The sequence below is a fragment of the Microcaecilia unicolor genome, chromosome 12 (genome assembly GCF_901765095.1).
Source record: "Microcaecilia unicolor chromosome 12, aMicUni1.1, whole genome shotgun sequence".
NCBI lineage: Eukaryota > Metazoa > Chordata > Amphibia > Gymnophiona > Siphonopidae > Microcaecilia > Microcaecilia unicolor.
In genome coordinates, this window is record NC_044042.1 from 20,926,467 (window position 1) to 20,952,494 (window position 26,028).

The window sequence follows — 26,028 nt, forward strand, 5'->3', positions numbered from 1 at the left end:
AAGGGGCAGAAACGGTAAATCTGTACCAGGGGTGTAGCCAGAAAACAGATTTTGGGTGGGCCTAGGCAAGAAGTGGGTGGGCACCAAGTGTTCTCCTCCTCCCCCCCCCCCCCCCCCCCAACCACCACCAAAATAAAATCTCAGCCGGCAGGAAAACGATTCTTTCCACCTTGGCAGTCTGCAGCACGCATGCACTAATATGCAAGTGCTGGTATCGTGGAGAGTAGCATTTTCATTTCCATTAGTTGGGAGTCTTCAGCTGGTGGAGCTTGGGATCCCCACCAGCTACCGCTAAATGTGTGCTACTGTTGGGTGGGCCTGAGCCTTAATTGGGTGGGCCATGGTCCATCCAGGCCCACCTGTGGCTACGCCACTGATCTGCACGAACACTCATTTCCACGTCCATTTATAGAATACCGCCTAAGTGTTTCTGTGTAGATCTGCAAAGGGGTCGTTCCCTGCCTCCAGTGGTGTACCTAGTTCGGCTGCCACCTGGGGCGGATCGCCGATGCGCACCCCCTCTCTGGGTGCAGCACAACACCCCCCCCCCCCCACCGGCGCAATGACACCCCCCCAGCGCATCACACACCCCCCTCCCGGGTGTATTCTTGGCTGCTGGGAGAAGCTGCGCGGCTCTCGGCTCCGCTGTCTCCCTGCTCCCTCTGCCCCGGAACAGGAAGTAACCTGTTCCGGGGCAGAGGGAGCAGGGAACAGCGGAGCAGACAGGCGTGCGACTGCTCTCTGCACCCCTCCAGCAGCGTGCACCGGGGGTGAACCGCCCCACCCTTGCTACGCCGCTGCCTGCCTCTGTCCATTCTGGCTGAACTATCTTTTAAAGATTTCAAGACTGCAATAAAAACATGGCTCTGTCAGCTTAAGATACAACCAACTGATGTAGGGTGCGCTCCATTGTCCTCACTGATGTCCCTCTTCCCCCCCCCTTTCTTCCTCTCTCCTTTCCCTTGGTTCCTCCCCCTCTTTCACCACTATTCCCTATCTATTCATCTCATTTGTATTGTATGAATGATGTGCATCCGTCCTGTCCTATACTGTATAGTTCATTTCCTACGTCATTTTAATTGTATTATTCCTGTAAACCTCCCAGATCTGCTAGTTATCTTGGGCGGTGCATTAAATTTTAATAAACTGTTAAAAGAATTTGGGGGATTTGCACCTGGTTTCAGTTGGTGTAATTTCTCGTGCCCACAGTTGGGTGTGAATCCCGGCACTACACGTTATTCTATACAGGGTGCGAATCCCGGAACACCTGTTTTAGAATACTGCTCAGCGCTAATTTTTTTTTTTGGCGCTGAATTTTGAGCGCCATGGATAGAATTTCCCTTATTCTGTGCAAAAAGTCTCAGATGCAGGCCATCTCCTGAAGTACTTTCCCATGGTGAAAAATCCCCACTCCAAGGAGATGTAATCTTCAGACAATTCATTACAAACTCAACTTTAATATCCTCTAGGATCAGGTTTAGGAACCACTGGGCTATTTGTTCAGTAGGGACAGCCACCCCCCACTGAATTAAAATATTATTGAATACTTACATAACTTCACTTTTCCTCCCTCACCCCACTGTGGGATGCCACAACGGGAGCAGATAGTAACTAACAGGCACATTAGTGACCAGACATCACACCCTTCCGCCACCCATGAGCAGCGCCACCTGCCTTTAAATCCAAGGATAGCATTTCTATCCTAGGTTCTTACCCTGTTCATGGGCCCCCACTGGGGGAGGAAGGATCCCTTTAAATTGCACCCCAGTGATGACCTCAACCCCAAGGATCAGGGCAGCTTTTAGCAGGATCAGCTGCAACTGACGGATACCTGGAGGGAGCAAACAGAGACAGGCATTAAGTCACAGGAAGGTAAATATTTAGTGTTGGGATTATAATTTGCTTATTAAAAAGGAAATATCACACCTCTCCCAACCATTAAAACCAGTGGTAGCAGAACATCCTTTTATTTGGGAGGGTCAGACTCTACCCCTGCTGCTATCTAGTTGCTGAAGCTGTGTGGGGGCAAGCCATTGGTACGGCCAAGGCCCCTCTGACCAAGCCCAGTCCACTGCCTGTGTGTTAAACCTTCCTCATCCCCTACCTCTCCTTCAGTATGAACAAAGCACAATACAAACTGTGAATATTATGTCAAAGAACCCAATTGACCTCAAGGAGCCAATTTAACTATGAACCATCTGTTTCCTTATTCCACTTCTGAGACCTTTCTGGGAGAAGCCAAGTCTCATCCAGTTTAACCTGGACACCAGCTCCCTAATTCTATAAGCTAGTGTAATATCCCATGGGATGGGTACTACTAAAGGATCGATTATTCCAGAGTCCTAGGGAGAAGAGGGGTCCCTGCTAGAGGACTGGAGTGGTAGGATGTCCCTGGGTGGGAGGAGGTTCAGCCCATGGGGAGTGGTTTGCAAATAGAATGCAGAAGAAACAGTTGCCCTTGTAGAGAATGACAAGGGTGGGGAGGAGCTACAAAGGAGATAAAAGGTTGAAGTTATGCCCATAGAGGGGTTGTCTTTGGTTGCCTGATGGTCCCCTGCCAAGAGACCAGGAGGGAAATCCTACGTGAGCAGTGTGATCACAGGCTGTAAAGGAGGGTTGCGGCTCCTGAAAGTGGCAACCGGGAGATTGCCTGTGCTATGGATGAGCCAAGGAGAGACCCAGCCCTGGAGCAGGGGATTGGAGCCAGGGAGCGCTCAGTCCCGAGAGCAGGGTGGATCCAGAGAGGGGTCACCGCTGGCAGAAGGTCAGACCAGAGGTGGGTCTGAACCTGCAGAGTGTGAGTCTATACAGAAAAGGATGAGAAGCAGCCAGGGGGAGGAACACTGCCCAAGTGAACTGTATGTATGTACATATTTGATGCCCACAAGGTATCCCTGTAAATATACCTGAGTGGAGAAAAGTATTATAGGAGTTCCCCTGAGGAACACCAGAAGGATTGGCTCTAAGTTGGAGTTTATATGCTGTTTGGACCAGTGGCGTAGCCAGACCTGACATTTTGGCTGGGCCCAGAGCTAATATGGGCGGGCAACATATATATATATATATCTATATCTATATATATATATATATATATATATATATATATATATAGGCTTCTGGGTGGGGATGGGCTCTTCACTGCAGGGCAAAAAAAAGGTATATTTTAATCATTAAATATAAACATTTTTTGCCCTAATGTTAAAAATAAGATGCAAAAAACCCCATAAAGCATTTTATTACCTGCTGCTGGGCTGGGCCAGGCTGAACCCTTCATACGTGCATGTGGCCATGTGCAGCTTTAGCCTTACCCTGCCCTCCCTCAGATGCCACGTCACGTCGAGCGAGCGTAGCCAAGCGAAAGCGAGGCTGAGGCACGCCGCCGCGCACAGCCATGTCTGGGACGGGTCATACCGCTACCGCATTCATGCGAATGCAGTGCGACCAACAAGAACGACGCCACTGACGCGCTGCCTCTCTCTAAGCCCGAAGGTAGGTGGGCGTGGGCTGCTGATGTCTTCTGAGCCTGCCCTGAGCACGGGTGCCCGCGATCTACGCTAGGGCGCTAGGCTCAGCTGCTGCATGCAGTGTGTGTGCGCGCGCGCTTGGGTGGTGAGCGGGCCTGAGATCAGCTGCCAGAGTGCCGTGGGTCGGGTGCTGTCTCTCTGCCGTCACGCTAGGCAGCTAGGCTGCTGCTGCAGTTGTGTGTGCGTTGGGTGGGTGGGCCTGGGCCCACCCAGGCCCACCCATAGCTACGCCCCTGGTTTGGACTGCTCCCTGTTGCGGAATTGGAAGAAATAAACAATTTGAGTTTTAATAAGCTGTGTCTACAGTGTATCTTTGAGCATGAGGGTACAAGTACCTCCCAAACCCCCAGATCGCTATTCTGGACCGTAGATCCACTCCCAAGCTAGACTGCAGGCAAACTGGAATGGATGAGTGAGGTGAGCGTGGCCCCCTGGATGTGAAACTGAACTTAACTAATCTGCGTTGTGGCTCCGGGGCCATAGCTAGTGCACAGGTGAGATCCAAGGTACACTTGTGCACCAATTTCACGCTTAGCATGCAAAGTCGCATGTACAAGTTATAGAACAGTGTCAGTTACACACATAATGTAATTATGTGCTGTTAATTGGTACTAATTAGCAGTTGCACACAACTGCCCTTAGTCAGGATTCTACAAATTGTGCATGCAAAATCTATTGTGCACAACTACAAGGGGATGTGAACCTGGGAGATGCGTGTCTACCACTTACACATGTGGGTTATAGAATACTAATCAGTTACATGCCTAATTGACAGCAGTTAAGGGCGAGCATTTACACCAGCAAATGAGCTAGTGGATTTGGACAAATTCCTGGAGCAAAAGTCTATAGCCTGTTATTGAGCTGGACATGGGGGAAGCCACTGCTTGCCCTGGGATTGGTAGCATGGAATGCTGCTACTATTCGAGGTTCTACATGGAATGTTGCTACTCTTTGGGATTCTGCCAGGTACTTGTGACCTGGATTGGCCACTGTTGGAAGCAGAATACTGGGCTAGATGGACCACTGGTCTGACCCAGTATGACCAGTCTTATACTGATAGGGCACAATATCTGGGCACAAGAGACCTTTTGCGATTTACCCCAGAAGACTATATTTTCACTTCTGTCTCTTGCACATTAGCTAAACTCCTCATCCATCCTTTCTGGCACCATCTACCTTACCTCCTTATGCCACAGCCCATGGAACCCCATATACAGCCTAAAAAGTGCCTTTAAAAGACATATCAATAATTAACTCTACCAATGAATCAGCTTCCTGGTCCTCAGCAGCCACCTCCTGTGGTCCTATTCCCTCCTAGCCTAGAAAGAATCTTCAGGTGCGTGCCCCCCTCCCCACACACTTTTCTCCCATACGTACTGACATGATCCAAGGTCCCTGTGCAGAAGCGGCCGTAGTACTTCTTGGCTCCCAGGGCTCGTAGGTCTAAAATGGTGAATGGCCACAGGTGAAGTACGTTGTTCCGAGAGAAGGTTTCACGTTTCTCTACCACGATGACTTTGGCTCCAAGAAAGGCCAATTCAATGGCTGTGCGGAGTCCACAGGGGCCAGCTCCTATCACCAGGCACTGGAACAAGGAAGTAATGTTTACATGGGATGAAGAGGGACAATTTCTTGTTTATTCCTACTCTGTCCCCATTTGTCTTGGCCCTTCTCTAGCTGAAATCATTAAAAGTCCCTCAAAAGGCTGCTCCCTGAACCTTTTACCTTAGTTTTACTGCATGCCTTTCCCTGATTGTAGTCATTGTGTCCCGCTTTCTTGTCCAGTTTAGTCCACAGGGCCTTGGCTTTCCAGTAGTTGAGGTGGGACTTCAGCTTGTTATAAAAGTGTAGTTGTCCACTGGGTTCATGATCCAACTTCAGGCATCTAGAGAGCTCTTGAAAGATGTCCAGTGTCTCCTTACACTGCTGGGCTAGGAGGAATCGCTCAAACAGAGCATGTGCGGGGTTCGGTTGCCCACTGTCCTTCAGCAGGACCATCTTCACCACTCACAAGAAGGACCTAGAGAGACATAGAAGAATGAAGGGGCTCAAAACAACAAGAAAAGGGTCCTGTGATCAAAGACATCTAGGAGAAGACATAAGGAATTAAAAGTCAATTAAAAAAAAACCCAAAATACTGTGGGAAGCCACCATAAAAAGCTTCATGAGCCAAAATTAATACCTTAAATATAGTACCATAACAACCCAAGAGTCAATGAGCATTTTTAAAAAGAGTGGCGGCATGGTCAAACCTATGGGCATATAATACTAATTTAATAGCTGTATTTTGAATTAGTGCTGTTGATTAATCACCCTTAATGTTTGCAATTAATGCAGAAATGTTTAACACCAATTAAAATTAACACCATTAATGCTGACCACTGCAGCTTCAATTGTGCATGCACTCCCCCCCCCCAATCCTGGAGCCACAACCCTCCCCCCCCCCCCCCCCCATCCTGAGACTTCCCTGGTTCTAGTACCACGAGACAAACTTTACAAGTCAAGGCTGCTGTTTTGAACCCAGAGTCAGTGTGGGCAGGTGCATCCAGTGATCATTCTTGTCTGTCCTACCCTAGACTATTAGGGTATGCTTAAGATGGACTTGGAAGGGGAGATGCTTTAGGAGAAGGACTTTGAGAAGAAATCAGTAAAACTAACCCCCCTCCCCCCCCCCCCCCCCCCCCCCAATATTCAGCCTGCTAACCAGTTAGCTAACCAAGTAAATTTAGGAGAGCTTTTACCGAGTAGTGGGCAGCTATCTGCCCAGATGGTGCTGCAAAAGTTATTGGGGGTATTCAGCAGCACTACCTAGGCCGCAATTAAAAATACAATTTGATATGATCAAAAAATTTTAATTGGATGATTAATCACAATTAAAATTTGTGATTGAACAGCTATATTCTGAATCACTCGTAGGCAGTGAAGGAGAGCCAACGGCAAGCCATTATAGAGAGAATTACAATAGTCCAATCTATTGATAAGTCCAATCTATTGATAAGATCAGCAAAAATTAATGAAAGAAGAACAGGTTTATCCAAGTAGAAAGGGTTTGACTGAATAAGATGTGATGCCATGAAGCAAGCTTTAACTACAGTGGTAATTTGTAACTTGAAAGAGAGAGAAGATCAAAAGTTATGCTTAGAATCCTCAGATTCAAGGGACAAAGTTTGGTCTGCTAAGATAGCTACTACGTTAGGAGTCATGAGTTGAACACAAATCCTCATGGCTTTAGGTTTAGAAGAATTTAACTTTAGTTTATGGGCTTCAAGCCAAGAGAGTCAACTGATAGACTGGAATTTGGCAGAGACAGATCTGGCTGGATCAGCATATCAACTGCAAATAGTCGGTGAAAAAATGTGCACTAATTAACAAGGATTGGAGAAAGCACCCACCCTTGCAGAACACCATAAGACAAGAAAAGTTTTTTGAAGTTAATGACTTGAAAGAGACATACGAGTGGTCTGCCAAAAATGAACTAAGTAACCAACAGAACACTGAACCTGTGAGACCACATTCTCTCACATGGCTAATAATGAGTGATCTATCAAGTCAAAAGTGGCAATGAGATCCAAGGAAATCACTAAAAGCACCCCAGCCAGTCAGGGTCTCAGGATAGTTACAATGAATATTCATGAGAGAGATCTGCACGCACTGCCTCCACTGCATGCAAATCCCTCTCATGAATATTCATTGTGGATATCCTGAAACCCTGACCAGCTGGGGTGCCTCCAGGACCGGGTTTGGGAAACCACTACGCTAATGCAACTTTGCCCTCCTCCAGGAAACCATGGATCTTATCATAGCTTCTAAGGCAGGTTTAGCACTATGAAATCCCCTAAAAACCCAATTGTCCAAGTTAAGGTGTAGAAGATTAAATTTTGCGACAAAGTTCTTCGACTGAATAAAAACAGTCCACTCTACTAATATAACGTGAATCATCCAAATACATTAATTGACCACATCTAAGGTTTGTTGGCAAAAGTGGAGGAAAAGCTTCATACTACCGTTGCTCTACATGGTATAGTAACCGGAATTCGTAAGAAAGAAGAGGAAAACGGTTAAAAAAGTAATCATCAGTTGAAAAACCTAACAAAAATTAACACAAACACAGGCTCTGTGCTGTGTGGGTTGCACCGGCTATTGTAGTGCTGCTCTCTTACGGGATAAGGTCCCGACGGACCTGTTTCGCGTAGGCTTTTTCAAGAGTCCTCACTACTATCCCTAGAGAGCTGTAATCTTTCCTAGCTGCCGGTTTTACACGCCGGAAAGATTACAGCTCTCTAGGGATAGTAGTGAGGACTCTTGAAGAAGCCTAAGCGAAACGGGTCCGTCGGGACCTCACCCCGTAAGAGAGCAGCACTACAATAGCCGGTGCAACCCACACAGCACAGATAAGTAATTTTTTTTACATTGTCCTGTGTTTGTGTTAAACTTTTGTTAGGAGGTTTTTCAGCTGCTGATTACTTTTTTAACCGTTTTCCTCTTCTTTCTTACGAATTCCGGTTACTATACCATGTAGAGCAATGGTAGTATGAAGCTTTTCCTCCACTTTTGCCAACAAACCTTAGATGTGGTCAATTAATGTATTTGGATGATTCACGTTACCTTTTGGTCTAACAACTATATGAATTAGTGAATCTGATTTTTTTGTTTTGACACTCTACTAATATAGCCAAATAAGACAAATTAGAGATATATTGGGAGTTACTTAATCCAAGCTGATCAAGAGAACTTTTTATAGGGTGCACCCCTGCGGTCTTCCAGGATACTGGGAATTTCCAGAATAAGAGAGAAGACTGGGTGAAAAGATGACCACATAGATTAAGAAACAATGGATAGCATTAGTTGGGATTAAAGTCAATGCCGAGTACTAGAAAGTCAACCAAGTGACTTGGTGACTCTGATCCTAAAAGTTAAGGTCCCTGTTTACTAAGGCGCGTTAGCATTTTTAATGTGCCAACAATTAGCGCGTGCGCACTAACCGTGTAGGCGCCTATAGGGATACTGTAGGTGCATACGCCTTTAACGCGCGTACATGGTTAATGTACGTTAAAGACACTAACGCACCTGTAACGCGGCTTAGTAAACAGGGCCTTAAGTTTGTTGTGCCTGCCCTGAACTTTCAGTGGCCAACAGGAAATGTCTGCTGAAGGACCTTGTCCACGAAAAAGGAAGCTGATCTACTAAGGGCCATCTATCTTTACCAGCTGAGTTTTGAGAAAAGCATGACGGTTCTTCAACAATGGTAAAAAAAGAAAAAACTCTTTAGCAGGGCAGGAACTCTTAAACAATCCATTGAGAAAAATAAGCTCGTTGTCACGTCCTGCGTCCATACCTGCGCTCCCGCTGTGGGGAGCAGGAGCCAGCGGCATCCGCGGCATCGGGGACGACGGGAGAGGGCCTCCGGAGGAGCCGGCGCTGCCACGGGTCGGGCCGAGACCGGCGACCCGCTGGGGCGAACGCCGGCCTCGGGGAAAGGAGGTTCGCGCCGGCCAAGATGGCGGCGCCGGAGCCGACGCCTCTTGTAATCCCGAGGCTGAAGGATTCGGGAGCTCCTCCCACCTCGCCCCGGATTGGCGAACCCGGGCGATGACTCCGCCTGGAGTTCGGACAGGCCAATCCGGGAGCTCTGCCGACTCCCCGGGGCCGGATTGGTGGGTTTCCTTCCCAGAGGGCGGGACGGCGCGATATTTAAACTCAGGGACCAGAGGACCTGGTTGCTTCCGGTTCTGTTCCCGAAGCAGGTCCAGTGGTTTCGAGTTACGGATGGCTAGCCGCCCTTGCTAGCCACTATCCAGAGACTGTGCTACTGCTACCCACGGATGACTAGCCGCCCTTGCTAGCCACTATCCAGAGACTGTGCTACTGCTACCCACGGATGACTAGCGGCCCTTGCTAGCCGCTATCCAGAGACTGTGCTACTGTTACCCACGGAGGGCTAGCCGCCCTTGCTAGCCGCTATCCAGAGACTGTGTGCTACTACCCACGGATTGCTAGCCGCCCTTGCTAGCCTCTATCCAGAGACTGTGCTACTGTTAGCCACGGATTGCTAGCCGCCTTGCTAGCCATTTCCAGAGACTATAGCGATTCTACCCACGGATTGCTAGCTGCCTTGCTAGCCGTTCTCATAGACTATAGCGATTCTACCCACGGATTGCTAGCTGCCTTGCTAGCCGTTCTCATAGACTGTGTTTGCTGACTGCCGGCCGGGCCAACCGTCAACCCCGCGGTTCCAGCAGTCCTGCTGGCCGCCTGCAGCTGAGGGCTCAACCCTTGGTGAATGGCGGCCGCCGCGGGTGAAGATTCGGGGTTGCACGGCTGTCCTCTGAGGTCTTTCGGGGCCTTAGGGGACCTAAGGGCTCACCATCAAAAGAGACAAGGCACTCGTTTTGTGGACTTCACATCACCGAGATAATACCTAAGCCTTTCTTCAAATAACTGCAGTCAAATTCCTGTATTATGTTTCCTCCAAATATGCCCAACCTCTCCCCCGCCCCCTCCTCCCTGGCCTACCTTTTAAGCAGGCCAAAGGGCTCTGAAAAAATATACTCCTTTAGTGAGGTAACCTTATTAAGAAAAGTAAGAAAGATTGAAATCCCAACAATGAACCTTCATGGCTACGGTCCACCTCTTCTGTGTGTAGCTTCTACAACGTGTTGGATTACATCTAAAAGCATCTACAAAGAAGAGAAAGTTCGTATCTTTTGCTGTATTGGGATCATCATAAAGTATATTACAATCTCCAAATATACAGAGATTTTGATATTGGATAATCATTTGGATAATAGTATCCCACTGAGAAACAGTGAGAGATGGGGAACAGTATGAAGGCATGGGAGACTTGACTCAGAGGCCCAGATGCACTAAACATTAAACGACCCTTTAACGATGAAAATTTCCATCGTTGCATGTATTATAGGCCTTTTTCGGAAGCTGCTAGCAGATAACTACTACTACTACTACTAAATATTTCTAGAGAGCTACTAGGGTTACGCAGCGCTGTACAAATTAATAATTAAGGACGGTCCCTGCTCAGAAGAGCTTACAATCTAAAGGACGAAATCTCAAGTTGGGGTAGTCTAGATTTCCTGATTAGAGGTGTTGTGATTAGGTGCTGAAAGCGACATTGAAGAGGTGGGCTTTGAGCAATGATTTGAAGATGGGTAGGGAGGGGGCCTGGCGTATGGGCTCAGGGAGTTTGTTCCAAGCATGGGGTGAGGCGAGGCAGAAAGGGCGGAGCCTAGAGTTGGCAGTGGTGGAGAAAGTGATAACGAAAACGGAATGCAAACTAGTCACTTCCAATTCAAACGTGAACAATTAGCAATGCACTAACCATACCGACGATTACAACAATTCACTTACCGTCTGAAATTTTACGTGAGCTCAGACCTGTCATCTCCCCGCTTCCCCCTGCACCTAAATTCTATGCTGACATGTACAAAAAAAAATAAAACACACAAAACGTGGCTCCCCCCCCTTCCTGCTTAAAAAAGAAACAGAAAGAAAATAAAATCAAAAAAGGCAAAGGCGCTCGTCAAGAGCATCCTTCACTGACGTGCTTGCCCCCGCCCATCCCCACCCGAATATGCCAGTGCTCCCCGCTTCCCCCCTGCATCCAAACCAATCATCAATTCAAAATGAAAAGCACAAACTTTTTGGGATTTTTAGAAACTTTCAGGCTGCCCCGGCACCCCTCTCTTCCTGTTTCCCAGCTCCGCCTCCCACCATTCTCCGCCCCCCCCCCCCCGAGATCGTGGCTGCTGCTCCCCCCCTCCTTCCTACCAGGCCCACGCAGCGCCTTTCAACTCTCTAAGGCGCTGCACGGGCAAGAACGCCGAGTTGTTGCATCTTCACTTTCTTCGCGTCTCCTTTGCTGCTGGGCCCGCCCCCGTCTGACGTAAGTAACCTACGTAGGTGGTGAATGGTGGGAGGCGGAGCTGGGAAACAGGAAGGGAGGGGTGCCGGGGCAGCCTGAAAGTTTCTAAAATCCCACAAAGTTTGTGCTTTTTATTTTGAATTGATGATTGGTTTGGATGCAGGGGGGAAGCAGGGAGCACTGGCATACTCGGGTGGGGATGGGCGGGGGCAAGCATGTCCGTGAAGGACGCTCTTGATGAGCGCCTTTGCCCCCTCCCAAAACACACACGTTTGTGTTTTGGGTTTTTTTTTTGTAGTTTTGACATTTGTGGCATGCGCAGAGCAGCCAGCATAACGCTTGGCTGCTGTGCGCATGCTTTAGGGGCCGATCACGGATGGGGATTACACAGGTTTGGTGCATTGTACTTTACAGTACCGCACCAAACTTGTGCGACTTGTTTTTTTGGTGCATTCTTCGTTTTTTAAAAATTGTTAGGGACTTTAACGTTTTAGAGTTTTTAACGTTTGTTTGATGCATCTGGGCCAGAGTACAGCCTCTTGATAGGAACATGAAGTGCAGATTTCTCTAACCTGGATTTCTAAGTTATAGATGAGAATAATTGGGTCTTTGTTTAGAAAGAAAGGAAAAGACAGAGAACTAAATAGGAAAGCCAGGAGTCTGTTAAACCCAGCAAAGAAATTATCTTCATTTTATTAACCCTTGGATCAATGTAGATTTTCCTTTTAAGGAACGAATATTAAGTAAACCAAGTTTGCCTTGGGCTTAAGTTGCCATCCTAAGCTCACTAGTAAAGCTCAGAACATACATAAGGAGTGTTCTTACCTGGGGACCTCCAATGATAAACAATAACACCAGACAATGGGAATAGCAGGCGACTCCATGATAAGCAAAAAAGAAAAGAAAAGATAAAAACGGAGATTTTAAAACCCTAAATATAAAACAAACAAATAAAAAGCAAACAAACTGAAGGGCAGAAGAAAATATGGAGATGCCCCAAAGAGCTTGTCCGCGCCTCTCGTGTTCCTTTGGCTCATGCCTGCAGCACAGATACAAAATATATCCAGGTTACATGTCATCTCTGATGCAGGAAAATAGGCAGGGTTTCTGGGACTAGTGTGGAGGGGACCAGCACAGGCCAGGACGATCAGTTTAACAAAATGAAAACACAAAGCAAATACAAAATCACAAAAGAACACAATTTACTGGATAAATTCCCCTCCCCCCAGCCAATAAATCCTGATGTAGCACGTGAAACCCAAGGCTGCGAGTTCAGAGACAGTGTCCTCACCGACTGAGATAGACTTTTGCCCAAAAGAACTGTCATCTCTCTCCCTTTGTACAGGGTTCAGCCCTGCACAGCAAGCGCTCCAGAGAAGGAACAATGAGACCACACATCACAACTTTCTACTACACCTAGGCCTTCAACACACACACACATGTACCCCTGTCCCCACCCAAAATACAACTGAGAAACACTGAAATTAAGACAACTCACTTAGAAAAAGGCAGCAACAGAAAAGGGTAGCCAGACAGGAAACTGCAATGTGCTTGAGCCAGAGGGCTTAGCTGTCATAGGGGAGGAGAAAGATGTACTGAAGCTTGCCCCATTTCCTGAACACGACAAGAGTGAGAAAGAAAAACCGCACCATACATATTTTCGCCAGAGCTTGCAAGGGGTATAAACAGAAATAGTAACTCAGACTTCACAAAGTTAAGGTCATTTTAACTCGTCAACCTCACCTTTATGTTAAGCTTTAGTGAAGGTAAATAGAAGCAAATGGGATCTTGACCCCCATCTCCGCTTCCTCCCCCCCTCACCCCCCCTCCCTTCTCCACCACATCCCAGGTGGCCAGCATCTCTGCTTCATCCCCTCACAAGTGGCCTCTTCATCCTCTTCCTTCCTCCCAACCCCCCCCCCCCCCAGGTGGTCCCTTCTTCCTTCCTCTACCGCCTCCCAGGTGGCCAGCATCTCTGCTTCCTCACCCCTACAGTGGCCTCTTCAACCTCTTCCTTCCCCCCAACCCCCTCAGGTGGCCCCTTCCTCTCTTCTCCACCACCTCCTAGGTAGCCAGCATCTCCACTTCCTCCCTCCTCCACTGCCTCCCAGGTGGCCAGCATCTCCTCTTCCTCCTCTACACCCCCCCCCTCAGGTACCAGCATCTCCCTTTCTTTTTCTACACCTCCTCCCCCAAGATGCCAGCATTTTCTCTTCCTCCTCTACATCCCCCCATTCAGGTGGCCAGTATTTTACATCTCCTCCCAGCTGCTGTCGAAACTGCCCTGCCTGCTCCCAGGTCAGCCCAAAGCATAAACAAAAGCTTAGCACTGCGCAAGCCCTGTAAGCACAGGCCCATGTTCAAGTGCTGCCATGTTTGTCTTCCCTCCACCCTGACTGTCCGTAGAGTGGCATGAAGTGGGAAAGGCTTATTTCACACATGGACCCGCTCCACCGCCCCAGGTGAATTCCTAGTCCACGTGGAGGGACATAATCGAATGAGGACGACCATCTCTAAGGGCGCCTATCTCTAAGGACGTCCCGGCGAAGGGGCGGGGAAACCACTATTATCAATAATACGGTTAGGGACACCCAAATCTCAACATTTAGGTCGACCTTAGAGATGGTCGTCTCCGGTTTTCGGCGATAATGGAAACAGAGGAAGCCCATCTCAAAAATGACCAAATCCAAGGCATTTGGTCATGGGAGGAGCCAGCATTCGTAATGCACTGGTCCCCCTCACATGCCAGGACACCAACCGGGCACCCTAGGAGGCACTGCAGTGAACTTCACAAATTGCTCCCACGTGCACAGCTTCCTTACCTTTGGTGCTGAGCCCCCAACCCCCCCCCCAAAAAAACCACTCCCACAACTGTACACCACTACCATAGCCCTAAGGGGTGAAGGGGGTCACCTAGATATGGGTACAGTGGATTTCGGGTGGGTTTTGAAGGGCTCACATTTACCAGCACAAGTGTAACAGGTTGGGGGGGGGGGGGGTGGGCCTGGGCCCACCTGCCTGAAGTGCACTGCACCCACTAAAACTGCTCCAGGGACCTGTATACTGCTGTCATGGAGCTGGGTATGACATTTGAGGCTGGCATAGAGGCTGGCAAAAAATTTAAAAAAATATAATTTTTAGGGTGGGAGGGGGTTGGTGATCACTGGGGGAGTAAGGGGAGGTCATCCCCAATTCCCTCCGGTGGTCATCTGGTCAGTTTGGGCACCTTTTTGAGGCTTGGTCGTGAAAACAAAATGGACCAAGTCGACCAAATGCTCGTCAGAGACGCCCTTCTTTTTTCCATTAGCGACCGAGGACACCCATCTCTAAAGCATGCCCCAGTCCTGTCTTCGCTACACCTCCGACATGCCCCCGTGACCTTTGGTTGTCCCCGCAATGGACTGCAGTTGAGGACGCCCAAAATCGGCTTTCGATTATGCCGATTTGGGCGACCCTGATAGGACGCCCATCTCCCGATTTGTGTCGGAAGATGGGCGCCCTTCTCTTTCGAAAATGCCCCCGATAGTGGAAGGGCAACCCCAGGTGCTTGTCAACCCTCTCCTGTATGCAAACCTAGCCAGCTGGGTTTTCAGGATTACCACAATGAACATGCATGACATAGATTTGATTACAATGTGTAAGAGAAAGGACAGAAACCCCTTAGGAGCTCACCCATCATACGTCCCAGGGATGAAGCCTGAAAACTGGCTACTGTCTCCTTAATCCCCGAGAACTAGGTATATATTGGTGTAAAGTCATCTATAATGGAATGAAAAAGGAATGGACATTTGAACATTCATTCCACAATCATTTTGTTTTATTTATAAAACTTGTATACCGCCAAGCCAAACATGCATTTGTGAAACAAGGGCTCATTCTATGGTGAATGGAAAGTCTGGCTCAAAATTAGGAGCTTTTCTGGGTTCTGGCTGTCTGCGTGTTTCCTTTAACTAATATAAACAAACTGCACTTTGAAAAAAAAAAAATCATCTGTAAATACCAAAACTAAATATGGATTTCATGTTTTTCAGAAATACGAGAAAGTCAGTTTTAGAATGAAGGCCTACCAGCGAGGAATTCCATAGAACATGACATTACAACCGAGGCTTACAGGCCGAGCATACCTCAGCGTGGCTAACAAAAGAATATAAGAATCAAACTCCCGACATTACATACAATCTAAGAAACCCGAACTTATACACTCAACATTTTTCAAATACAACCAAGTTTTTAACAATTCACAAAAAGTCCTATAATTATATTCGCAATGAACAAAAGCTGGGAGTAAAGTTCCACCATTTTGCAGCCTGGTACGTAAATCCCAATGAAAATGTGGCCTTGTAACATATCCCAACAGAAGAAGGAAATTGAAGTGACAAGAAATGTCAAAAAGTGTGTAAATAATTCTTCTCTAATAATTTAATCACTAAAAATCTTTGAGTTCCCAAATTCCAATCTGATTATTACAAATTATTCTTACTTAAGTAATCACTTTTGTCAACTTTATTAGACATATACATCAAAATGCACATAATTTATACCATGTATTCTTTAAAATTCTAATGTCCTAACCTCATCTCATTCATCCGATACATACACTCTTTGCTACCAACTACGTAGTACTCGGTTGTCTACTGAATGCTCTTTTTTATCTGCCTTAAGGACCCTATTGGTACTAATTACACCATCATCATCAATATTTAGCAATGTTCTAACATATCAGTTCTTAACAAAATCATTACAGTTCTGTTCTTCTTTCTAAGTAAAATGGTCCTTTAATTCCATCAATGCCAAAGGTATTGAGGTTCTATTTATCTTTTGTTATTGCAATTGGCTATTGACAATCGCCATATTGCCTCAGTTCTCGTGTATAGAAATGAGCATTCAAGTCTCAACTTTTCCAACTTGTTTTGATTTCCACTTCCTTCAAAAATCACTTGTACACAGGGCCGCCAAGAGGGGGGGGGACAGGGGGGACAATCCTGAAAATCTGTGTTGTAGCTCTTGAGAACTGAGGTTGTCTGCCCCTAATTTGTTTAGCCTCTCTTCCACCCACCTACCCCAAAGTGCAATTTTGAAACAAGCTTAGCTACCTCTCATGGTATTAAAATATAATGGAGGCCTTCCCACCAGTGTCTTAACCCTTTAATCTAGTCTGGGAATACCAGGACCTTGTCATTGGCCATTCACTCACCAAAGAGACCAGGCAGATTATTGAAACAGAAACATTTGCAATTAACCCTAGTACTCAACAAAAAATTGATTTCCAGGCTCCTCCCACTAATCCCCTCTTTACCACCAACTTCATCTGCATAGAAAAACAAATTAGTAAGCGGGTACTGTACTCTTTATTTATAATAACATAGGATTAACTGCCTTTATGAAAGGGGGGAAATGGGACTTGATATACCGCCTTTGAATGTAGTTGCAAAATACCACAGAAACAGAAGCCTGCGCGGCCGCGTTGCTGATCTGCAAGGGCAGGCTTCTACATGGAATGTTGCTAGTGGAATTGCAACATTAACATTCCATGTAGAATCTCAAATAGTAGCAGCAGAATCTCAAAGAGTAGCAACATTCCATCTAGAATCTCCAATAGGGAAAGGGAAATGGGACTTGATATACTGCCTTTCTGTGGTATTTTGCAACTACATTCAAAGCGGTTTACATATATTCAGGTACTTATTTTGTACCAGGGGCAATGGAGGGTTAAGTGACTTGCCCAGAGTCACAAAGAGCTGCAGTGGGAATTGAACTCAGTTCCCCAGGATCAAAGTCCACTGCACTAACCACTAGGCTACTCCTCCACTAGCAACATTCCATGTAGAAGCCTGCCCTTTCAGATCAGCAACACGGCCGCGCAGGCTTCTGTTTCTGTGAGTCTGACGTCCTGCACGTACGTGCAGGACGTCAGACTCACAGAAACAGAAGCCTGCGCGGCCGCATTGCTGATCTGCAAGGGCAGGCTTCTACATGGAATGTTGCTAGTGGAATTGCAACATTAACATTCCATGTAGAATCTCAAATAGTAGCAGCAGAATCTCAAAGAGTAGCAACATTCCATCTAGAATCTCCAATAGGGAAAGGGAAATGGGACTTGATATACTGCCTTTCTGTGGTATTTTGCAACTACATTCAAAGCGGTTTACATATATTCAGGTACTTATTTTGTACCAGGGGCAATGGAGGGTTAAGTGACTTGCCCAGAGTCACAAGGAGCTGCAGTGGGAATTGAACTCAGTGGCGCACAGCAAGTACAGCTGAACATAAAAATTACAATTTGGTTAACAGCATAGCAATAGTAAATTGAGTAAATATAAGTTAACGATCAATGACAGCTTCAACCTTTATTCTCATAAGAGCCTGGGAACTATACTGTACATACAAATCCGGAGAAAATGTTTAGCACATTTGGTCAAAACTGTGTGCAAGGGCATTTTTACATCCTGCCAACTTCTTTCTCCCTAAAATAGCCAAAGGTTTCTTCCTCCTGCTCCCAACGGATCACCCGTGGAAATGATCAAGAGAACCAGAAACTGCCAAGAACCATACACTCACAGTAAATGACGGCAGATAAAGGCTCACACGGTCCATCCAGTCTGCCCACCATCCACATAGCTGACTGGGGTTCAGACCTAATAGAGTGAGAGGTTATCTGGAATCCAGTCCAACAAGACAGTCCACAGACCTCAGGAGACAATGCCATGCTGCAATGCAATGGGTCCTGCAATGTCCCGAGGAATTCAACCAGGTCTGATTTTCAAGATAATGTCTATATTTAGGATAAACGTTTTTAAAGGAACCATCATCAATATCACCAAAAATAACTTTTGTAATCACTGCTATTATCTACCTGCTTTTCTCCTGTTGGCCTTTGACTGTGCTTTAACATAGTATTGTGTCTGCATAGACCTGTTACTCAATCCAAAAATACGTAATGCAAGAGGAGTGGCCTAGTGGTTAGAGCACCAGTCTTGAAATCCAGAGGTGGCTGGTTCAAATCCCACTGCTGCTCCTTGTGATCTTGGGCAAGTCACTTAACCCTCCATTGCCTCAGGTACAAACTTAGATTGTGAGCCCTCCTGGGACAGAGAAATACCCAGTGTACCTGAATGTAACTCACCTTGAGCTACTACTGAAACAAATGGAGGAGTGGCCTAGTGGTTAGGGTGGTGGACTCTGGTCCTGGGGAACTGAGTTCAATTCCCACTTCAGGCACAGCTCCTTGTGACTCTGGGCAAGTCACTTAACCCTCTATTGCCCCAGGTACAAATACGTACCTGTATATGTAAGCCGCATTGAGCCTGCCATGAATGGGAAAGTGCAGGGTACAAATGTAACTAAAATAAATAAATATATGGAATGTTGCTACTATTGAAGATTCTACATGGAATGTTGCTACTATTAGATATTCTAGATGGAATGTTGCTAGTGGAGGAGTGGCCTAGTGGTTAGAGCACTGGTCTTGCAATCCAGAGGTGGCCTGTTCAAATCCCACTGCTGCTCCTTGTGATCTTGCCTCAGGTACACACTTAGATTGTGAGCCCTCCTGGGACACAGAAATATCCAGAGTACCTGAATGTAACTCACCTTGAGCTACTACGGAAAAAGGTTGTGAGCAAAAATCTAAATAAATAAATAAATAAGGATCCCTCACCTGCCCTCCCACTCATTAGTGGTACAACTGGTTATTGCAACAGACAGAGACTCTAATAGTTAACGCTAGACCTACACAAACAGTACCTCAGAGGATCTGTAAGAAGGATGCGCTGGAGTCAGCAAGCCACAAAGAACAGAAAAACCACCACCAGCGTCCAACCCATCTGGGTGACGACTGAAACAATGCAGAGATAGGTCAAAGGATGGCAACAATGTGTTTTTATAATAATAAAATTTTTAAAAAGTATAAGAGGGCTGGTCTGGTGGTAAGGGCTGTGATGTGAACGCCCCCATTTGACCCTGTCTGGTCGTGCATTGTTCAGGTCAGCTGGCAGCATTCACACCACCTGGAAGATGATGGCGTTTGGTCATTGATTAAGGAGAATGCCAGGTTCAGGCCCTTGATAGCATTGGTACCAGACTAGGTATGTTGAGGAAGTTTGTTATCAAATAAGAGAAGTCCCCAGGTGGTTCAAATGAGGGATCACGATACCAAAACCCAGCCCTGGCAGCTCTAAAAAGCAGGAGGAAGTTACCTGTTCTAACTAAACAAATAAACAGACTAATCCACACACCTCTAGTAGGCGTGCGCCTTACCTACCAGATCTAGATCATTTTTTTTGTGGTCGATGATAGGGGTCCTCAAATCCAGTCATTGAGGTCCACAACCCAGCCTGGGTTTCAGATTTCCACAATGAACACGTCTGAGATCTATATGAATGCAATGGAAGCAGTGAACGTAAATAGATCTCAGACATATTCATCGTGCGTGGAAATCCTGAAAGCCAGGCTGGGTTGTGGACCTCGTGGACTGGATAGTTGATATACCACCTATAAACAATATTATGTAAGTGGGGTACAAAGGGAAAAAAAACCGAAGGGGTACTAGGACAGGAAAAATAAAACACACACAGAGAAAGTGGCCTAGATTACAAGTTGTGCTCAAAATATAATTATATTTATATATGCTCTGCTTTCCTTACCCTGTTTGCATGCGGGTGCTTGTAATTGTTGCGTAAATCAGATCTACAGGTTTGTGCATGCAGCAGAGATAAGCCAGGACTGCACAAACCTTTCGAGAATGCTTTGGGTCTCCAACTGGAGCCCCAAATCAGAACCCAAACATGCCACACCCATGTGTCATTAAAACAAACCATCAAGACTTCAGTCACTAGTAATCATTCTAGAATCTAGGTATTACAGACCTAAGGAAAGGAGAAGGGTACTTAGATAACTATCAAAATGTATTCTCTGAGCTATCCAAAAACGCAGCATCAAAGCGTCAATATTAAGAAAAAAAAACACTCCACGTACACAACTGACCATTAGATTCACGATAACCTCATTCTTTGCTCTACATCTGGATCTAATTCCTGTATTTGACAACACTTCCCACCCACTACTTTGAATCTGTAACACAGTCGGTCCGCCCCTACTTGCAGTTACACGTAAAGCATGAATACAGCACGAACAAGCCACGGAGATTCTTAAAAACAGGAGGGCAGTGGTGGAACCCTAATAAAGGCACATCTTTTAAGAACAAAAATGGTTGTGTTCACACCAGGTCAGCACATAGGAGGAAGCAAGCGGTTTCCTTTGGTTATTACGGGGCCCTTTTACAAAGCGGCGGTAAACCCAACGTGGGCTTACCGCTTGCTCTTCCGGGACTACCGCTAGCCCAATGCAGACACCGGTGGTAGTCCTGCCCTGAGCACGTGCCATTTTCTGGGGGGGAAAAGAAAACCCCTGGAAACGGCTTGCGTGGCGGTAAACCAGCCGTAATCAGGCATTGCCGCATGCTGCCCGGTTAGTGCCAGAGCCCTTATCGTCACCTCAGTGGGTGGTGGTAAGGGGTCCCCGCCACGTGGTGAGAGTTCTCTCACCACGTGGCCATTTTTTTTCAGGTTTTACTGGCTGCAGGAAAATGGGCCCTGAACACAGGAAAAACGGCCTCCTGTGTTATGTTATTTGAATATTCTTCTATCTTGACTATCATGGTATTGTTTATATTTTACTGACATCATATTTCCAAGTTTATTTATTGTATTTATGTTTACATTTGGTCATTTGACTATTGTTATGCTGTTAACAAAATTGTAAGTTTTATTTTAAACTGGACCTGCTGCACACGGCATTGGGTGAATCTGTTCATAAAGGCGCTTAATAAACCCCAATAAATAAAATTAATTTGGTACGTTAATAGCCGACAACAGATGTCTCCTCTTGCGGATTCCTTAGGCCACTGGAGCAGACTCTGTGGGTGATGTGGGTGCTTGAGCACCTCCAATTTTGAGAAAATTCCTTGTATGTGTCCAGGGAGGGGTCATTTCCATTGGGCTTAGCACCCCCAATAATTTTGAAAAGTTGGCGCCTATGCCATAGGCGAATTCAGTATCGTCTGCAGCAACCCAATTTAACATGCGCAATAAGGTTTAATGCACATTCAACTAATTTTATGCAGGAAGTAAACGGATACCGCATGCCAATGCCTTTAGCAGCAAGAATGCTACACTACAAGATTTCATCTGTGCCATTCACCAAAAGCAACCTCCCTAACCATTCCATCTCCAGTCATCACAACCTGTTAACCGGTTTGCTTGCTGAAAGGAGGTCACAGATAGCCGGATGTTCTCTCTCTCTCTCTACTAGGCTGTGACTTTACTTTTAGACAGAAAAAAAAATAATGTGGTCTAGGAATAAGACCTAAATAGAGAATGACAGCTATAAAAATGATATTCTTGGCTGTCTAATTACACTGTGGTGTTAGCAGGAAAGATTAAGTCATTCTCAGAAATGTATTTAGCATCTGTTTATGAATCTGAATTAAAGTTCTCAGCATTTTACATCTGAGGGTCTCTCTGCTTCTCTGGTCCAGCCTCAAGCAAATTTCCAACACCATCTTTACCAGAACCTCTGTAAGTTTCTTTGCCAGCTACTTATAACCTTTTCCAGAAGCGATCTCTGACTACACTGAACACATCCCCAGAAAGACCGAGAATTCGGATCCCAGTGACCTCTGGGGGCACCGGGTCCTCCTGCCTAATCCTCCCCAGATGTAGCCCGGAGAATCCGGCACCAGATGATATGACCTCAAGTTTCCAAAAAAAGGATGTGGTTGAGACTTTCCGTGCTGCAGAGCTGATGCTAAACGTTTTAGACACGGACACCGCTGGCTACGTCATCACAGTAAAACTTCACCACACCCCCACCTGAAAGTCTTCTCGGACTACCAGCTCCCCCTTTCCAAAAACAAACAATGTATAGGCCACTCGGCAAGTAAAGTGGGGGAGTGACTAGTGGGTACAGCAGCAGGCAAGCCTGCATTCAGATCCAGCAAGATGCTCCTGCTGTCCCTGGGCAAAGCGACTTCGCCCATGCACTTAAATTATGAGCCCTCCGGGGACTGGGGAATACCTTCCTTCAAGCAGCAATAGTAGATCGCTTTGAGCTACTAAGAAAAGAGACCTGAGCTAAATCTACCTGAAAGGACACCCACACTCCCTTCAACACAGGACTTACTGAACGGAAGAGTCGGATTAGCTCCCTACCTCCTCCTACGGGTCCTGCACTGAAGGAGCGGCGCTGCCTGCCCTGCACAGATGTCCGTGTGTGTAACTACACTACAGGCGTGTCTGCTTTATATATCACCAAAGGAAAAGGCAGGAAACCAATCACTCCAGCAGGAAAGGGAGGGCAGAAGGCAAAAATCCCATTACTGACGTAGATCTCTTCCCTGTCCCCAGGGCTGGCTCGTACAGCTGGCCGTGGGCGAGTAAAACATACAGGCACGGTCCCTAAACTCTACGATTTTATGTCTGCAGCAGCCTGTAATATTTCCTGTGCAACCTAAAGATCCTTGTTGTGAAATGAGAAGTGTGACGCGTTTTGGCTTGTTGTAGAAGAGTTTACTTCTGTGACTTTCTTCAGGTGTCTTGAAGATTTCCGGTTTGATAAAGAGGGAAGACAGGGTATTGTGCTACTTGCAGTCTATTACTGATTCCTCTCTAAAGAAACTCAACATGTTGACCGGCATTCCCTATGATGTTGCTGTATTTTTCCCTTATCTTTTTTAGGTTTTTTTTTATATATTTTGTTGTATAAAGAAGTTTTTATGCGTGTTCATTCGTTCCCGTTCTCCGTCTATTTCATGCTCACAGCATGCTTCACCCAAACACGTTTTGCAGCAATACAGACCACAATTTAGGACATCAGCCCTTGGGAAAACAGGTCACCCCCATAAAGAGAACCTACTAAAAATTCAGTAGGGCACAGCTATGCCTAGGGACAGGGAAAAAATACCCAGTGTGCCTGAATGTAACTCACCTTGAGCTGCTACTGAAAAGGTGTGAGACAAGTTCCAGATAAATAAATAGATGTAAAGGGGGGGGGGGGGGGGGGAGAGAGGAGAGGACGTTTGCACTGGTGTCCGAGGGGAGCTACTAATCTGCAGGAGGCCGAACGATTTCTATGGCAAGAACCAGCGCTAAAATCACCCCGGCAGCTCCTAAACAGGGAAGTCGTCTATCTGGGTCACGTTTGAATTTTCCTCCCACTAGAGCAAACTCCAGCCCAAACAGGAGAGCTGCTGTATGTGCAGGCTGCTTGTTTGAGATACAGTAAGGGTGTGTGTGAGATTATAGATAAAACAGACACACGTATTGAGCGAAAATCAGACAGCAAAGCAGCAACTAAAATTAAGTCAGGCAAAAAGTTTATGATGGGAAGCTACATTACCCGGCTGTCACGTTGGTTTTGACCCACAGAATTCCCCCCAAATCTTAAAAACAATAAAACCAAGTCATCATATACGCATATAGGACGTTTTGAGTGAATCTGTCCACTAAGGCCGTTAATCTTAATGGAATAAATAATTTCACCGCACCTCAACATGGAAATGGTCACGGATGACCTTCACCCAAACTACTACTACTACTATTTAGCATTTCTATAGCGCTACAAGGCATACGCAGCGCTGCACAAACATAGAAGAAAGACAGTCCCTGCTCAAAGAGCTATGTAATAAAAGTGAGCCAAGTATAGGACAATCAAGCCATTGTGACATCACTGATGAGGTTGGCTCTTATTGGTGGACTGAGGCATTATGACATCACAATATTAGCTCTGGTTACAAGAGACTACTACTACTACTATTTATCACTTCTATAGCGCTACAAGGCATACGCAGCGCTGCACAAACATAGAAGAAAGACAGTCCCTGCTCAAAGAGCTTACAATCTCCCCACCTTCATCCACAACTGCCCCTCTATCAACTTCCTCTACTAACGGAAGCCCCGAGCATAGGTGCTAACTTTTCAAAACTATTGGGGTGGGGGGGGGGGGGTGTTAAGTTCAATGGAAATAACCCCTCCCTGGACACATACAAGGCATTTTCTCAATATAGACCAGAAGCAGTGACACTCGTTCAGCAAAGGCACCATCTGAAACGAAGACTAGAGGCAGGTGGCCTTGGCACAAAACTTGGTGGTTTGGTTTTAAGTTTCCCCAAACACAAGTAAGCAATCAAGGTCATTGTTATACTGAAGCAGAACCGCCTACCACATCAGCAGGATCTGAACCCGTGAAGCAAAGCAAATCAAGTAAACAAAAAAAAAAAAACAGGTCACAGTCGATAAATCAAAGCAAAGCTCGCCCTGTATTTCTACGGGGTGGTGTCGGTTTAATGCCAGGCTCCTGTGAGCTATGTCTACAGAGCTGTCAAGCAGTGGACTAGACCTTACCCAAATCTTTGCATTTTGGTACTTGTCTGGTTCATGTCTAGAAAGAAAGGCAAAGATTACGAATCCCACAATGCACTGTGCTATCAATTGAAAAAAACTAACAAAATGGTTTAAAAAAAAAAGTGTGAATCCAAGATCGGAATCATTTGACAGCTGTATGTATTTCCCTACTTGTGTGGTGTAATTTCTAATGCAAATGTGTACACACAACCTTCGCACGACTGTTCTTCCTGTTCAGATAATTACTAACTAACCACTGAAGGTCTGAATGACTGCTCCGAGAAGGAACAGTAAAAACTTACAATATTAGACAGATTGTAGAAGAAACTTGACGCCTTAAATGCGAATTTTGCAGAAATCAAAAGCAGGTCTTTGCGTCCCCACTGTCCCTTTCCCACCTGCGACTGAGCAGGAAGAAGGCTGCCCACAGGTGCCTGGTATCAGCTCCTGGAAATCATGTGCTCCTTCCTCCGGAGTCCATAGTGCAATCAGGGATGCCACCTCACCCCCTGCAGGATGGGACTGGTAATGCAGGGGTCCTCCAGGGCCACTCTTTTGGAATGAACCTGTTTCATAGACTAAATACATGCAGTTATGTTTAATTAATATTCTTTGTGAGTGTCTTGCAAAATACTGAATTACTGCCCTAGGCTTTAGGTGAGAATTTCCTCAGAGACCCCTTAAAGAGCTACAACGGATACATTAAAAAAAAAAGAAAGAAAGAAAACCCTGCAGCAAGGTTTCTAATGAAGAGTAGATATGCAGATCACAGATTCCTTCCCTAAACAAATTCCATTACTTATCTGTCACCCTTTTAGGGACAAGTTTAAAATCCCCGTGTGGCCTACAAAGCCTGGAATGGGCTTTGTTCCGATATTAAAATAAGAAATTAAACACCTATAATACCTTCTCTCTCCCTTACTATCATTTCGAGAAGGGTTTCTGTAAGCCTCTGCCCCTTCTCTTACAGAAGCCTGGTTAATCATTTTCTGTAATCACATCCTGATTGTCTTACTCCTTTCTCAGAGGAAACCTGTCAGCATGGGACTCTTATGAAGTTCAAACCAGCTGCTGAGACCCGGTTTTCTGAGATAGTTTGTTGGAGTAGATGCAGTGGTGTGCTGGAGCAGGCTCTCACAGGCTTGCAAGAGCCGGTTGTTAAGTTTTTAAGACTTTTGGGAGCCGGTTGTTAAAGTAGGGCCCTCCATGGCTACTTTAACAACCGGATCCC

The 26,028-nt window shown here is 46.2% G+C and overlaps 1 protein-coding gene across 5 annotated transcripts in view; it reads right to left on the bottom strand.

Moving 5' to 3' along the window:
* MICAL1 (microtubule associated monooxygenase, calponin and LIM domain containing 1) overlaps positions 1-25,178 on the bottom strand; it is a 74,576-nt gene extending 49,398 nt beyond the window's left edge. The window contains exons 1-5 of one of the 5 annotated variants that reach the window (XM_030221133.1): positions 25,100-25,156; positions 24,798-24,834; positions 5,250-5,544; positions 4,902-5,109; positions 1,715-1,831 (exon numbers count right to left, since the gene is read on the bottom strand). In XM_030221133.1, the coding sequence (XP_030076993.1) occupies positions 1,715-1,831; positions 4,902-5,109; positions 5,250-5,522 (598 nt within the window). In that variant the 5' untranslated portion in view covers positions 5,523-5,544; positions 24,798-24,834; positions 25,100-25,156. Of the gene's footprint in view, positions 1-1,714; positions 1,832-4,901; positions 5,110-5,249; positions 5,545-12,225; positions 12,336-22,578; positions 22,660-24,797; positions 24,835-25,099 lie in introns of those variants that run through there. The other 4 variants (XM_030221131.1, XM_030221130.1, XM_030221132.1 and 1 more) reach the window with 4 other exon arrangements.
* Between the last annotated feature and the right edge of the window lie 850 nt (positions 25,179-26,028).